Source organism: Oryzias melastigma, linkage group LG22 (assembly GCF_002922805.2).
Source record: "Oryzias melastigma strain HK-1 linkage group LG22, ASM292280v2, whole genome shotgun sequence".
NCBI lineage: Eukaryota > Metazoa > Chordata > Actinopteri > Beloniformes > Adrianichthyidae > Oryzias > Oryzias melastigma.
Genome location: NC_050533.1, coordinates 12878609 through 12891672, shown reverse-complemented (window position 1 = coordinate 12891672; position 13064 = coordinate 12878609). Strand labels below are relative to the sequence as shown.

The following is a 13064-nucleotide window of genomic DNA, read 5'->3' as shown; positions in this document are numbered from 1 at the left end:
TGATTGCTTGAAATAAATTCTAAATCCAAATAGTGTTTGAGGGCAATTTCTGACAATAAAAATGTGTTTTAACTTTCAATAACTGTTAATATTTCAACAATAAAACTTGAGACCTCAGACTAGCATTGGACTTGCAAAACGGGACTTATGAGCCTCTCTCATCAATGTCAATTTTTTTTTTACTCTTTAAATCCAAAAAAGAATACATCTTTCAGTGGAAAACTGTAATAAAATTCAATCTAAATGAACAAATCCACATTAAATAGCAGGTGATAGTTTAAAACTAAAAATCACCCAGCATCTGTTTAATGTTCGTGTAAAAGAAGAAAATAACTTACAATGAAATTGAAATCCGAGTAATAGAAGTAAAGAGGCAAATGTTCCTCACTTTATTTAAAAGCACTTTTTTTATTTGACAGCAGAGTTCTTTATGTTTTTGAACTTCCTGCTCTCCTCAAAGCTCCGCTCTTGAATCAGAAAAAAAAAACTTTTGCTGTAAACGGACTTCATAAAAGAGAGAAATTGACTAAGAAACTGAGACAAAGGATAAAAGCAGAGAGCAACAACACAAGGTGGAGGTAAAACAGGACATTTTTGTGTCTACATTATGTGGCAGAGGATTGTGGTGCCTTACATCAACTGATAATAATAAACTTCAACACATTGAGGGTATTAGAAAACAGATAAAAAAGGTCTGAAACACTAAAGCAAACTGAGTCCTCCTCTATCAATCTTAATGTCAAGAGCGAAGCTATGGACACACCGGACATGTGACACGAGTTCCTGAATGCTCATTTAACCCATGCTGTTCACACTGAACAAGCAGGGAGGGGCTACTTTTTTTCTTACTGTTTACTAGCGCATGTCCACCACCTACAGCTGGAAGAGGCTTGGTGCGGATTGTCAAAGCGGTGCAAGACTTGGTGTGTTACAGTGCAATAGTCTCCAAACCTTTTTCAGGCCACAGACTTGTTTAAATTAGACAATATTTTTACGGATCGGTCCGAATGGGAAAGATGTTGAGAGTTTTAAGCTTCTGATGCTATTTTAATACTCAATCCAGGCTCTGATTATCTTTCAGGGCAAAATGATTGATCCTATTTTGTCTTTAAATAAATCCTCATTCATTGCGATTTTTTTTCCACACAAAGGAACATTTTCTGAGTTCAATTTCTGAACGGATGCCTACAAATTCAGCCTTTCTGCAGGAAAATTCTCAAATATCTTTTTTACAAGTTTCCACAAATCAGCACTTTTATTTATCTCCACTTTCTTAAAAATGTTTGCGGCTGGTTTGAACTTTGTAATGAAGATTTTCCCTTTAACATGAAAGTGAAGGCTAACAACCGGGCGCTAGCTTCAGCTACCTACGACTTTTAAGGTGTTTTTATGGATAAATAAAGCAAAATAAAATGATGCAACTGACGTAAAACTGGAATTTTCTAAATATAATATAAACGTGAATCCACCGTGTCTCCAACTTTATAATCTGCGTGTGTGAAACAGTCAAGAGTGTGTTGCTGCATGTTAGTCTTAGCGGCTTCAACTGTCTCAATAATTAAAAATGCTGAGGAATACTCGTGGTTTTCTCTGTAAATAGCAGCTTTTCTTTGAAGTCGAAGGCTCTTAATCTGTGTATCACTGGCTTTCTTTCTGGAGAAACTTTCCAAATATGTTTTATTGTTTGGTTTTTGTTAGCTTTGGGCTACTAGCTTAGCAATCCAGCTAACCATTTCTTCATTACCAGGATGTTAACAAAAGAAATGTATATTCCTTTTTGTAACATTTAGGAATTTCATAAGTTAAGAATAACTGTGACATTTATTAAGAAATTCCCATGTTCTTGTGTTGTATTATTGTATTTTTGTAATACTGTCTTTTTTTACTGTATTCTTCAAATGTTCAGCAAAAAAATAAATAAATAAAATCCAGCTAGCCATGCAGCTAGCCGCTTTACGTCACATGACTAAGACGGATCTTGTGAACGGAATCCAGCATTTTTCCAAAATAAAACTTCCTTCTTGATAAGGAAATAAACAAAATAGAAACCATCTAAGTTAGCGCATGTATTTCTTTTTTTTCTGTCTGCAATCTGGAACCAAGTGACTCACGGACCGGGGGTGGGGACAACTGGTATCGACACAAACCACAATTATCAATTTGTCCTCCATGATCAATTTTCAAACGGTTCACACTTCCCTCCCTGATAGGTCAAAGTTTAATCTGGTTTAACTTTCAATTTGCAAAGCTATGCCTGAAACTTACATTTACACAAACACTTCATTTGAAGTGGCCCCTCAATTTATTGAGAAAAAGCTTCAGAAAGGTTTCAGCCTCAACATAAATGACATTTATACACTTTTCTGTCTCTAGTTGAAGCTTCAGCTGCACTTTCTTCACTGTAGCAGAACTAAGAGGTCCTATCTGAACGGAGCGTCCATAAACTGGACTAAAACCGTCAGACTGAAGCCCGTTGTAACAGAGGTATTTCATTTTTTTTCCGTTTGGCTCCAAACTAATCAAGCCAGGATAACCGGGCTGAAACGTAAGACGCTCACAGAAATGCCAAGAACTCTTTTCTGTTGTTTAGTCTGCTAAGCTGGAACACAATACCCCCTTTTTTTAATGAATTGGACCAGAAATGAATAACCTAACATCCACATAGTTTATCCTACTGCCCACATCCAACACAAAGAACAATAAAGTTTTATTTTAAAAAAAAAAAAAAAAAACAGAAAAATGGGCGTTTCAAACTTGTGGTTCAAATTAAGCGTCTGTTTATGACTAAATAAGGTTTATAGAGGTCACTATAGGTGAAGGAGTATAAAGTGACAGTTCTACACATTTATTTAGGACTCAGGTGGGTGCAGAGGCCCAGCTGACACAAGGGCTGGATTAGAGGCAGAGCCTGGCAGGCGGATCATTACCTCACTGCAGTCTTAAATCTAAATTAACCGGGACTTAACTCCTGCACAAGACCTCTAATCTTCTCCATGGGGGAAAGTACAGTTCACAGAAGGAAGGAGGCCCCCACAACTAAAAACAGAAACGTTAGAAATGACAAGCAGGAGCCCACAAAACTCCCTATAGAATAGAACAGAAACACTCAGATGGTGGTAAACTGCACCAGGTTGGAGTTCTTCCTCCCATGTAATGCGATGCTGTCGACTGCATGGAAGATGCTGCTAAAAACAACACCGGGAGCCAGAAACTTAAAAATAAACGACTTTTACCGTCTGTTAAAAGGAGATAAACACCCATAAACTGCGTCACAGACACACAAGTTTCATCAAGTTAAATTTAAGACTTTTAAAGACTTTTAAGGGTATGCATGTCAATAAATTAAGACTAATTTCTCAGTCTATTTCCCTTTTTATTAATTATTTCCCATTTTGTTCATTTATTCTCTTTCTTTGACAAAAACTGAAGCTTGTTTTCTTGTTGTTTGTGGTCTGTACCATGAGCTCTTCTTTTTTTTTTTTTTTTTTTGATTAAAACAACTGCATATTGGTGGAGAACAACCTTTTTTTTCCAAAATGTATTTATATAATTTCATCGAAAATAATCTTGGTTAAAAGAATTACATTTTTGATAGGGTTAAGTTGATAAAATCGAATAATCAATCTGAATCGATCTAAGTTTAATAGATCAATAATCGATTAATAAAAATATATAGCGATTTAGTACATAAAGCTAAAGTCCGCTAGCTTGATGGGAATGTTTAATGGAACTTCCCATAGGACGGCTAATGCTAATGCACGGTTGACGTAAACATACATGGCTGACTAATAGAACAGAGTCATAGGCATGCATTTTCCAAACTCTTTAAGGAAATATTTTTTAAAGTAACATTTGTGCTCTAAAGCACAGTTTTGTACTCAAACTTTCTTCTCCTTCTGGAATAAGGTTTAATGCTATAACGTGGTCGCCACCTAGAGGTCAAACTGAAATGCCCTCCAGGAGGGACTTACTGAATTCTCCTTGAGAGAAACCATGTAACACTGTATTCTACTAACAATCTCATTATTTCACTAATACATTTTACAGTATGTGAACTGTATCAGATTATTATATTCAATATATATATATATAGATTATTAATGTATTTCTAAACAAATGTGTCTAAATGTGTAAACTGTGTAAACTCAAAATTGAATTGAATCCAATTTAAGACATTTTAAAGCTTTTTAACATGAACAAATGTTCAAGAAACTTGTTCAGTAGATATAGACAATGGACCAACGATATAGACAGATATAGACCCCTGAAAACAGTGCATTCAACCAATAAACTTTGTATTTTTTAAGTGCACTGTAGCTTTAACCTATTATTCATAGTAAAGAGCAAATCTCTTAAGAATGGAAAAAAAAATCTTTTTTTTATGTTACATTTTTTTTAATTATGTTACCATTGTCTGTATATGAGAACTGGACTGAGTGAGTGTAACGTCACCCATAGAAACTAAATTAAGTCAATTCAGTTGCTGTTTTTTTATGACGCCATGTTGGAGCCAGACAACATCAGTAAGCAGTGATTGTTTTTAATGACATCACTCTCACCAATCAGCAGCTTGTTGGAAAGCCACACCCCTTCAACTTGAGAATCTGTCAAGCCTCTGATTGGTCAACTTGAATAACCTACACTACAGAACAAATGTCATGAAAATAAATTAGGATTAGTAAAGTCTGTTTTGGCCAACAGATGCTTCCTCTTTGGAGCACAAGGGGGCGGAGTCACTCATTCCAGTTCTCATATACAGTCAATGTGTGTAACAAATAATTATTAGCAACAACAAAAATGTATTCTAATGTTCAACAGTGTAAAAACAATCCAAACATTTCCTCTCCTATCATATCTTACGTTTCATCTGAAGCTGAAGACTTTGTGTTTATAGTAACCACCCCTCCCCGACTGAAGCTTTGTCGGTGTCCAGCCGTAAGCCGCTGTGTGCAGCAGCAGATATGCATCTCAGACTCATGCAGATATGCACCACTGCTGTGTTCACCGATGCAAATACTGGAAGTTTAAGCATCAAGCTGCTCCCATCAAAAGGCCTCGTGACTCTCCTTTACTAAAGCATTGAAAGTCCAACATATGACTAAGAAGATAATCCTTCATGGAGAACAGCAGGTTTATGTAACCGTCATACAAAAGATCTCCAGTTCACAAAAGACTGTACGAGGAAAAGGTTCTGGTTTTACTTTCAGTGTCTTTATTTGATGTTTTTTTGTCATTTTGTACATAATTTGTTTTATTTTGAAAATCTTTTAGTTGTGTTTGACATAAAGTACATTCCTTTAACCAGTGTTGTCATTTTTTTTTTTTTTTTAATCAGTCTTTAATCTTATAAAGTCCCATTTCAACTATATTGTTTTGTATTATAAATTATTTTTCCCAGTGGTCTTTTAGCTTTGATAGGGTTTGACAGGGTTTTTTTTGCCTAAATCCAAAAACTACACGTTTTTTAAGACATAGTTTCTGCAGAGCGGCAGAAGTTCATTAGAAATCTGTCCCTGGGTCTGTTGGGGAAAAGTGGCCCTACATTGATATCCCAGCATTCCTTTCTTTAAACTCTCTCCCGCTAGCTTATAACCCCTCACAACAGCCCCATGCTAACATTACCATAGCAACAAAACAAAAAACCAAAACAAAACAGCGAGTAATATCAAAACTATGAGGCCACAGTTTTAACCAGACGCTAGCTCAGACGCGGAAAATGAAGACGTTAATGGATGTATTTGTCTGTATGTGATGCATCAGAATTATAGCAGAGAAGTGAAATTTTTTTGGCAGAGGTTACGTCACAAACCGCAACTTTTTATCTGATCCAACACAATTTAAATAGATAAATAATCAAAAACATTGTTTTAATCTTAAATGATTTCATACTGCCTCAAAAACCTGTTCAATGTTTTCATCGGAGCAGGTCTTTAAGGAAGCTTTACCATTTTACGGTGATACAGGTCAAACTGGGTTCAACAAACCACCTACCCATCTATCCAGTCATTTTACAAACAAGATTAATCCTTTTTGGGGTCACGAGGTTGCTGGAGCCTATCCCTGCATCACCATCCCTTGCAGAGATTCAACAATCTGTTTTTTTTTTTTTTTTAGTCCTGCTCTGAAACCACATCACAAACTGAACCAAAGTTGAACTTTTAATTCCTAAAATGCTTATCACCTTCATTGAAAACTGTGTAAAAATAGCAAAGAGAAATTAATTATAAAACGTCAAAAAAGACATATTTTTATCAAACTAAGTGCAAGCACAGGGAAAAACAATCAGATTTCTAATATGAGGAGAAATTTAATTTCAACATAACATTAATATAAACAGAAATTATATGAGCCGTGTGCTCCACAGCACATAGCTCCCCTAATAAAAAGTTTAACTAGGTATTTTTATGTCAAACTTTATTAACACTTGTTCATTTTACAGTGTTTTTAGAATTGACCTTAATAAAGTTTTTCCAACAATCTGTTTTTAATAATAAGAATAGATTGACCCTGTATTGCTGCTGTCCTTCATCAAGTCAGTAAAATGACATTAGCAGGCGGTAGGGGTGCAGGGGTGGAGCGGTCGACCTACGATCAGAAGATTGAAGGTTTAATTCCTGCCTTTGTGCCTACCCAAAGTGTCCTTGTGCAAGACACTGAACCCCACTGATATTTCAGCAAACAAATTTATTAAAAAACGTAAACATACTTTTTAGAAAAGAAAAAAAAGAAGAGCCTCGGCCTGACAGGCTGTTGTTTCTGGAGAAGAAAAGACATAAAGATGAAGCATTTTAGTGTGAAAACACACAAAAAAAGCTGCATTTCCTGTTGCTCTCCAAAAGAAGAAGAAGCATCTGAGTCGACATGTCTGACACTCCGGTCTCACCTCTTTAGAAACACTAAACTGTGTGGAAAAACGTGATTCTGGAAACATACAGCTGCTGTTGCTAAATAACCTCAATTTAATTTCTATACAGCAGTTTTTTTAAAGCCAGATTAAGATTACAGATTAGTATTTTAGCCCTGATTAAAATAAAGTCTGGAAGGATTCATCCATCTGTTCTCCTAGAATATTAAAACGCAAAATGAAACATTTTTGAAAATCGCAGAAAAAAAAGCCCCTTAAAACGCACATCGTGCGTTTTAAGGGGCTTTTTTTCTGCGATTTTCCTTTATTCTACTTTGAATTATCGCCGCCCTGACTAACAGTGTGAGAGGAAACGACGCAAAGTTGAAGCACCGACCTGGCAGCGATGTGGCTGTAAAACAATCCCGAGTCGCTGACGCTCTGAGGAAGGCAGTATCGCACCACTTGGATCCGATGGACGTCCATTTTGGTACCCCTGCAACCGTCTACGAACCCCCTCCTGTGCAGCAGTTCATTCAGAGGTGATATAATCCCAAACTACTGAGGATGCTGATAAAAGAAAAAGGTAGATTCCTGAACTGTTGCTTCCAAATCTGATCCATCCGATACGGAGCGGACTGAGAGACTGACAGACGGACGCCGATGAAGTCATTTACCAGCCAGTTGTTTGGCTGCATCACAGATGCTTGTGTGTGTGTGAAGCCCTGCACTATTGTCATAATGTTAACCCATGGGAGATTACCTCATATACCACCCAGCCCCTCCTCCCTGATACATCCTTTCTGGGTGATGCTCCTGATGTGACCCCTCCTCTTTCAGAGAGCCCTCCCGTTTCCATGGCCACCCACTTTTAGAGAACGAGCGACCTATGCTGTTGTAAACTGCTATTGATCGGACCGCTCCACCACAGAGGGCCGATGGAGATAGATGCTGATCCTCCATTAACATCCGTGGAGTGATTGACGCCACGTCTGAGCCGGAGGGGGGGTCGGCATCGACTGTTGAGACTTTTTTCATGGGGTAACCCAAATAAGAGGTGAAGCAATTAAGCAGACAGGTCATCCGACATTCATGTAAGCCTCAGGAAGAGGTGGGACGATACAACAAAATTATATTAAAAACTGTTTTTATGGAGGTTTTGCCACAATTTGATCAAATATTTTAAATAAATGTTGGTTTTATGCTTATTTTAAATCATATTATAAGAAAAAAGTCTTTAAAGTTGCTTGATTGAGGTAAATTGGGGAAAAGAATGTGGGATGTGTAAACTGTGAGGGTTTTAGCACAATCTAGTGGTAGAAAATGGTAATGCAGGAAAAAGAATAATAAAAGAAAATGTGTAATTTCAACCATTAAAGCAGCGTTTTTCAACCAATTCAATTAATTAATTTTAATCTAATTGAACTAAAAATAATATAAAAAATATTTTATGTTATAAAGTTTGAAAAATATAAAGTTAGATTTATGAAATAATCATTTTTTGTTAATATATTTCCTTTTTAGGACACTTTGGTAAGTATCATTTTTAATACAGACTGTTATTAACCAGAAAAAAAGGATGCTCCAGACATAAATAAAAGCAGAATATGTATTTGGCAGATCAATCATTTTTAGTTTCATTTAAATTTATATTTCAATTTCTTTTCAAGTGTTTTATGTTTTGTTATGCAGGAGGCGGGGTTAAAGGTCACTGTGTGTTCATTCATTTTAATAGTGGCAAACACTTTAGTATGAAAAGTTCTTTATAAATAAAGTTGATTTGACATTTGTGCTGTTCTGCTACTGTATTTAAAGCATTCAACTTTTCTGAGATTTGATATTTAGCTAGTAGCCTTTATTTATCTGCAATAAACCTGATATAGGAGCCATAATCTCTGGGATTATTCAGCGTTTTTTGAGCCATACGACAAGAGCGTTTAGTTATTTTGTCTTTATGCATTGCTAAACCCAAACGAATGATTACAGGAGCAATTTAAATGTTAAACCATCACATAAAGTTCCTCATTTGTAACAGAATAAACCTATAAATTAAAAGATTACAAATAATCCGAAGGGATTTCTAGTCAGATGGATTGCAGAAACAAACAGGTGTGTAAAGAAAATTGGAATTTTGCAGAAAATTTTTGTCTATAGTTTTATGTACAAGTTAAAAGAAGAAATAAATGTTGAATGAACTTAAACTATAAAGCACAAAACTCTTTAGTAGTAACAAATTACAATTCTTGAATGATACGAACGAAAAAATCAGTTTCCTTCAAGATATTTTGTCAAATGTAAGATTAAGAAAAAAGCTAATTTGACACCTACGATACAAGGGAGTTTTCTAATTTAACCTCTTTTATTTCATTATTTAAACTAAAACACAAGTGAATCTAGAATAAAATGATAATTTACCCGTTTTGCTGTGAAGTTTTTAAGCGTTGCGAGGTCAAGAGTTGACCCCAGAAACCACAAAACACACAAAAAAAGCAGAATTAGATCAAATCTGCTGTTAAATGACCAGTTTTTGACTTAGATGAATCCAAAGCATGATGGGAAACTAACACATCAGTCACCCCCCCCCCAGCTTGCTCGTGGTGACACTAATCCTGATCCTTAAAGAGATCCAGCCCTTATGTTTGCAGGTAAACGCCGGTCTCCTTCGGTTTAGTGATTATTAGCAATAAGATCCTGCATGAATCCATTAGAGGAGATGCTTTTTCATCCATAAGCAGCATCAACGGAAACTGTTCCGTGTCACGCTCCCGACCCCAGATTACAAGGTTCCACGCAGCGAGCCCTAAAGCGGGGATGTTATCCGCCACGCTCGACTCCACATCTGTATTTGAGCTGAAACAAATCGGTAATCTGCCGGCACCATGATACGTGCAGACCTCTATCCGTTTACCATCGTCTGAAAAAAAGCGTTCAGATGTTTGCAGATTAGGCCGATCTGCTTCTCCTTTTTTCTCAAAACAGATCGGTGCTGCTGGAAGAGAGCAAGAACACCCCCCTCCCTCTCTCTCTCTACAGAGTCTTCCCTGGAGAAGACTAAACTAAAGCAGTCCAGAAAGAAAACATTTCTCTCTAAAGCTGAAGAAGCTCATAGAGTAACGCTTCACTTCTGTCAGGGAAAAATGTAATCAAAGAAAGTCTCCTGCACTCTTACCCAAAGTCGTCCAGGGAATACATGTCTGCAGTCCTCAAGCACAGGATGAGAGGAGCTATAAAGCAGATTATGCAGGAGAGAGGTCACAACACATGTTGTGCAACGCCGATCTCACTTCCCCTTCACATCCTCCGGGCTCAAGTTTTCTCTCCAAAAACCCCGCGGCACAGAGCGGCCCGGTGGAGAGGAGGCTTCGGCCGAGTGACTGAGGGAATGCTGGGAGAGGCAGAGCGGAGGGGGGGGGGAGAAGAACATGTGACTCCTGCAGACCAGTCATCTCCGCCCGCCTTAAGGATTGGACCGCCGCCTCTCGACCTCCGAGGAAAAACGGCTGAAAATTACATGTTAGGCCGTATGGAAAGCCAGACCGCCTGCCTCCCTTATAGCTCCAAAATTAGCCTTAAATAAATGATAGAGTTTGAAAAGCTGCACCCCTAATCGCCAAAAGAAACGCGCCACATCAATCATTCATGGAAAAGTCCTGCAGGAGGAGCGCGTGTACAAATCTTTAAATTTAAGCAACAAATGTCGACCCACAAAGTGTAAAATGTGCAGCGTGGTCAGATTGGATCCTCGACCCGGGGGCTCCATCTGGCACAAGCAAACACAGACCATTAAGCTTCTTTTCTGCGGCAAGCCGAGGTGTACGCCGCAAACAAAGAGCAATCTTAAAGATTACAGCCTTTGTGTGTTTCAGAAAGCAGCACGGCTAAAGCCAGAGAGCCTGCTGGGAAAATTAACCAACAACAGACTAATTCAATCAATTTATGTTTTGGTAAATCTGAAAAATACAACTTTACAGCTTTGAGAAAGAACTATAATGGCTTTGATCATCGTTTGATCTATTTTCAAAGTGTAATTTTTGAATTGTTAGCATGATCAATGTCGTTCTAGTAGATTTTGAAGTAAGCCCCGCCCCCACTTCCCGTCCCCAATGCTGTGAGCTTGTGGCCCGCCCAGCGTATTTTCTACATCACAAATACACAATTTTTTCCCCTGATTTACAGTGATTAGAATAAAGAAATGCAGTTTGAACCCAACAGAATCCATCAGTGTATCCGACAATAGTTTGATTTTAAGGGGTCTGGGTTCTTATGGGTTAAACTTCTTTATTTTTGTCCTCTAGCAACAGAAAAATGCCACAAAAACATTTTATAAACACCATTTTCTTTGGAGACTTTGACTGGAACTGGGTTAAAGCTAATGGATTATTCAATAATAATTTAATTTGTGTCTAAAAAATAATAAAACTCCATGATCTGGTTTTACTTTAAATTCATTTCTTCTATATATAAAAAAAAACGAATTTGAGATTGTTTTAGGTTAGAATTATGTCTAAATCTGGTTAGGATTATGAATGATCCCGGACGAGCCCCCAACTTGATGCGGTAGCCCTCTCGTTAACATTTTGATTTAATATAAATAAAACTGATGGAAAAAAATAACAGATTGTAAATTATTGGTAACAGACTAATTGGGAGAAAATGTTATTTCTGTGAGTAGAAATGACCTCTGACCTCTGATTGAAGGTGTTTTTCTGATTTAAGAGTTGCAGCTTTGTCCCAAAAGCACCAGATGGGACATCCTTCACTGCATTATCTACACCAGAGGTTTCAGAGAGAGTGTTTGTACCAGGACACACCAGCAGATGCTATTTTATCTGGTAGGAATTTGCAATTTTATACATTTAATATATATTTAATATAATATGATTTAAAAAAAACTGTATGGAGAGTAAAAGAAAAGGAAACTCAGCTAGGATGCAACTTTTTTTGGCTTTACTACCATTTTTTTCAGGTTTTCCAGATAGTTTATGTTCACAGTCTGTAGTGAACCGCACCAGGGTTCACTTGCAACATTTTATTATTGATTTACTATTTATTTTTTAGGCAGATAAAAGTTTGCTTTTTAACGCGAGGGCATAAGTTGAGGTCTGACACATCTAGCTCTTATATGAAAGCCCAACAGTCCCACATCCTGATGCAACCACCCTCGTGCACCACACAGGGAACACTTGAGGTTATCGCCAGTGTTTGTAACAAAACTGCGGCTGCGTGACTCAGAAGAACCACAACACTTTTGTTTCACAAGACCTTCATTTCAAGACAATTGTCTTGCAAGAAAAATAATCTCATTAAGAAAGTTTAAGTCAAACAGTCTCAATGTGTTTTTTCGTAAAATAAAAGTGTTTTTTTTCTGTCGATGCAGCAGAATTTTTGACTTTTACAGATGTGCTGTGAAATGTGACTTTTTAGTTGTTCTAAAACTTTGATGAAGCTGAAAAGGAGAAAAAACATGGACAGGGAAGTAAAACTCACTAAATCAGGAGCTGTGTAAGAAGCTGCATGCAGAAAGCTGGGAAAGCCATACTGAGGAGAAAATGCTGGACAGGGGCTGTAAATACTTTTCACGGCATGTGGGGAAGTCATCTGATCCCTCCATCATGTCGGAGGACACATGATCAACACGCTTTTTTGCTGCTAAACTTAAAATAAGCTGTATTTTTTTACACTAAGTAAGAAAGAGGAGCTTTATGCGTCAGCAGCTTTTTCTGTCTTTCTCTCGGAGGGTTTTCTCGGCGTGATTCGGCCTCACATGGAGCCGAGGGGGGCCGGCAACATCTCTCTCACACTACGCTTTCCCACAAGTGAGTCACCCAAACAGACGCCCTCCCACAAACCCTCTCGCCGCTTTCCCTTCTTCGCGTTGCAGCTCTCCTGCACATAAATGTCAACAAACAGTCTCTATCCACCAATCAGGCTGCAGAAAGAGAAGAAGAAGAAAAAAAAAACCTCTGCTTACTTGGAGCTTCAACAATAATGGACTAAAAATAAACATGGGATCCACATGTGCTGGAGTGAATGGAAGCACTGGGGCAGAACTAAAGATCTGGCTGAATAAGAGGCTTGATTTAAGACTTCCCTTTTGGGCACGAGTCAACAAATGGATCTGCTCTGAGAGGAAGTGGAGACGAGGAGCCGAGGGCTGTGAGGAAACGCCGGAGTGACGGGGAGAGAGATCGGAAGCTGGGTGAGGCGGAGAGACGTTGGG

General features: G+C 37.8%; 1 protein-coding gene across 3 annotated transcripts in view; it reads right to left on the bottom strand.

Annotated features, from left to right (window-relative positions):
* evla (Enah/Vasp-like a) overlaps positions 1-13064 on the bottom strand; it is a 36671-nt gene that overhangs the window by 22670 nt on the left and 937 nt on the right. The window contains exon 1 of one of the 3 annotated variants that reach the window (XM_024270136.2): positions 10014-10221. The exons of 1 other annotated variant lie outside the window; for it this stretch is intronic. In XM_024270136.2, the coding sequence (XP_024125904.1) occupies positions 10014-10036 (23 nt within the window). In that variant the 5' untranslated portion in view covers positions 10037-10221. Of the gene's footprint in view, positions 1-7241; positions 7376-10013; positions 10222-13064 lie in introns of those variants that run through there. One more of the 3 variants, XM_024270128.2, reaches the window with a different exon arrangement.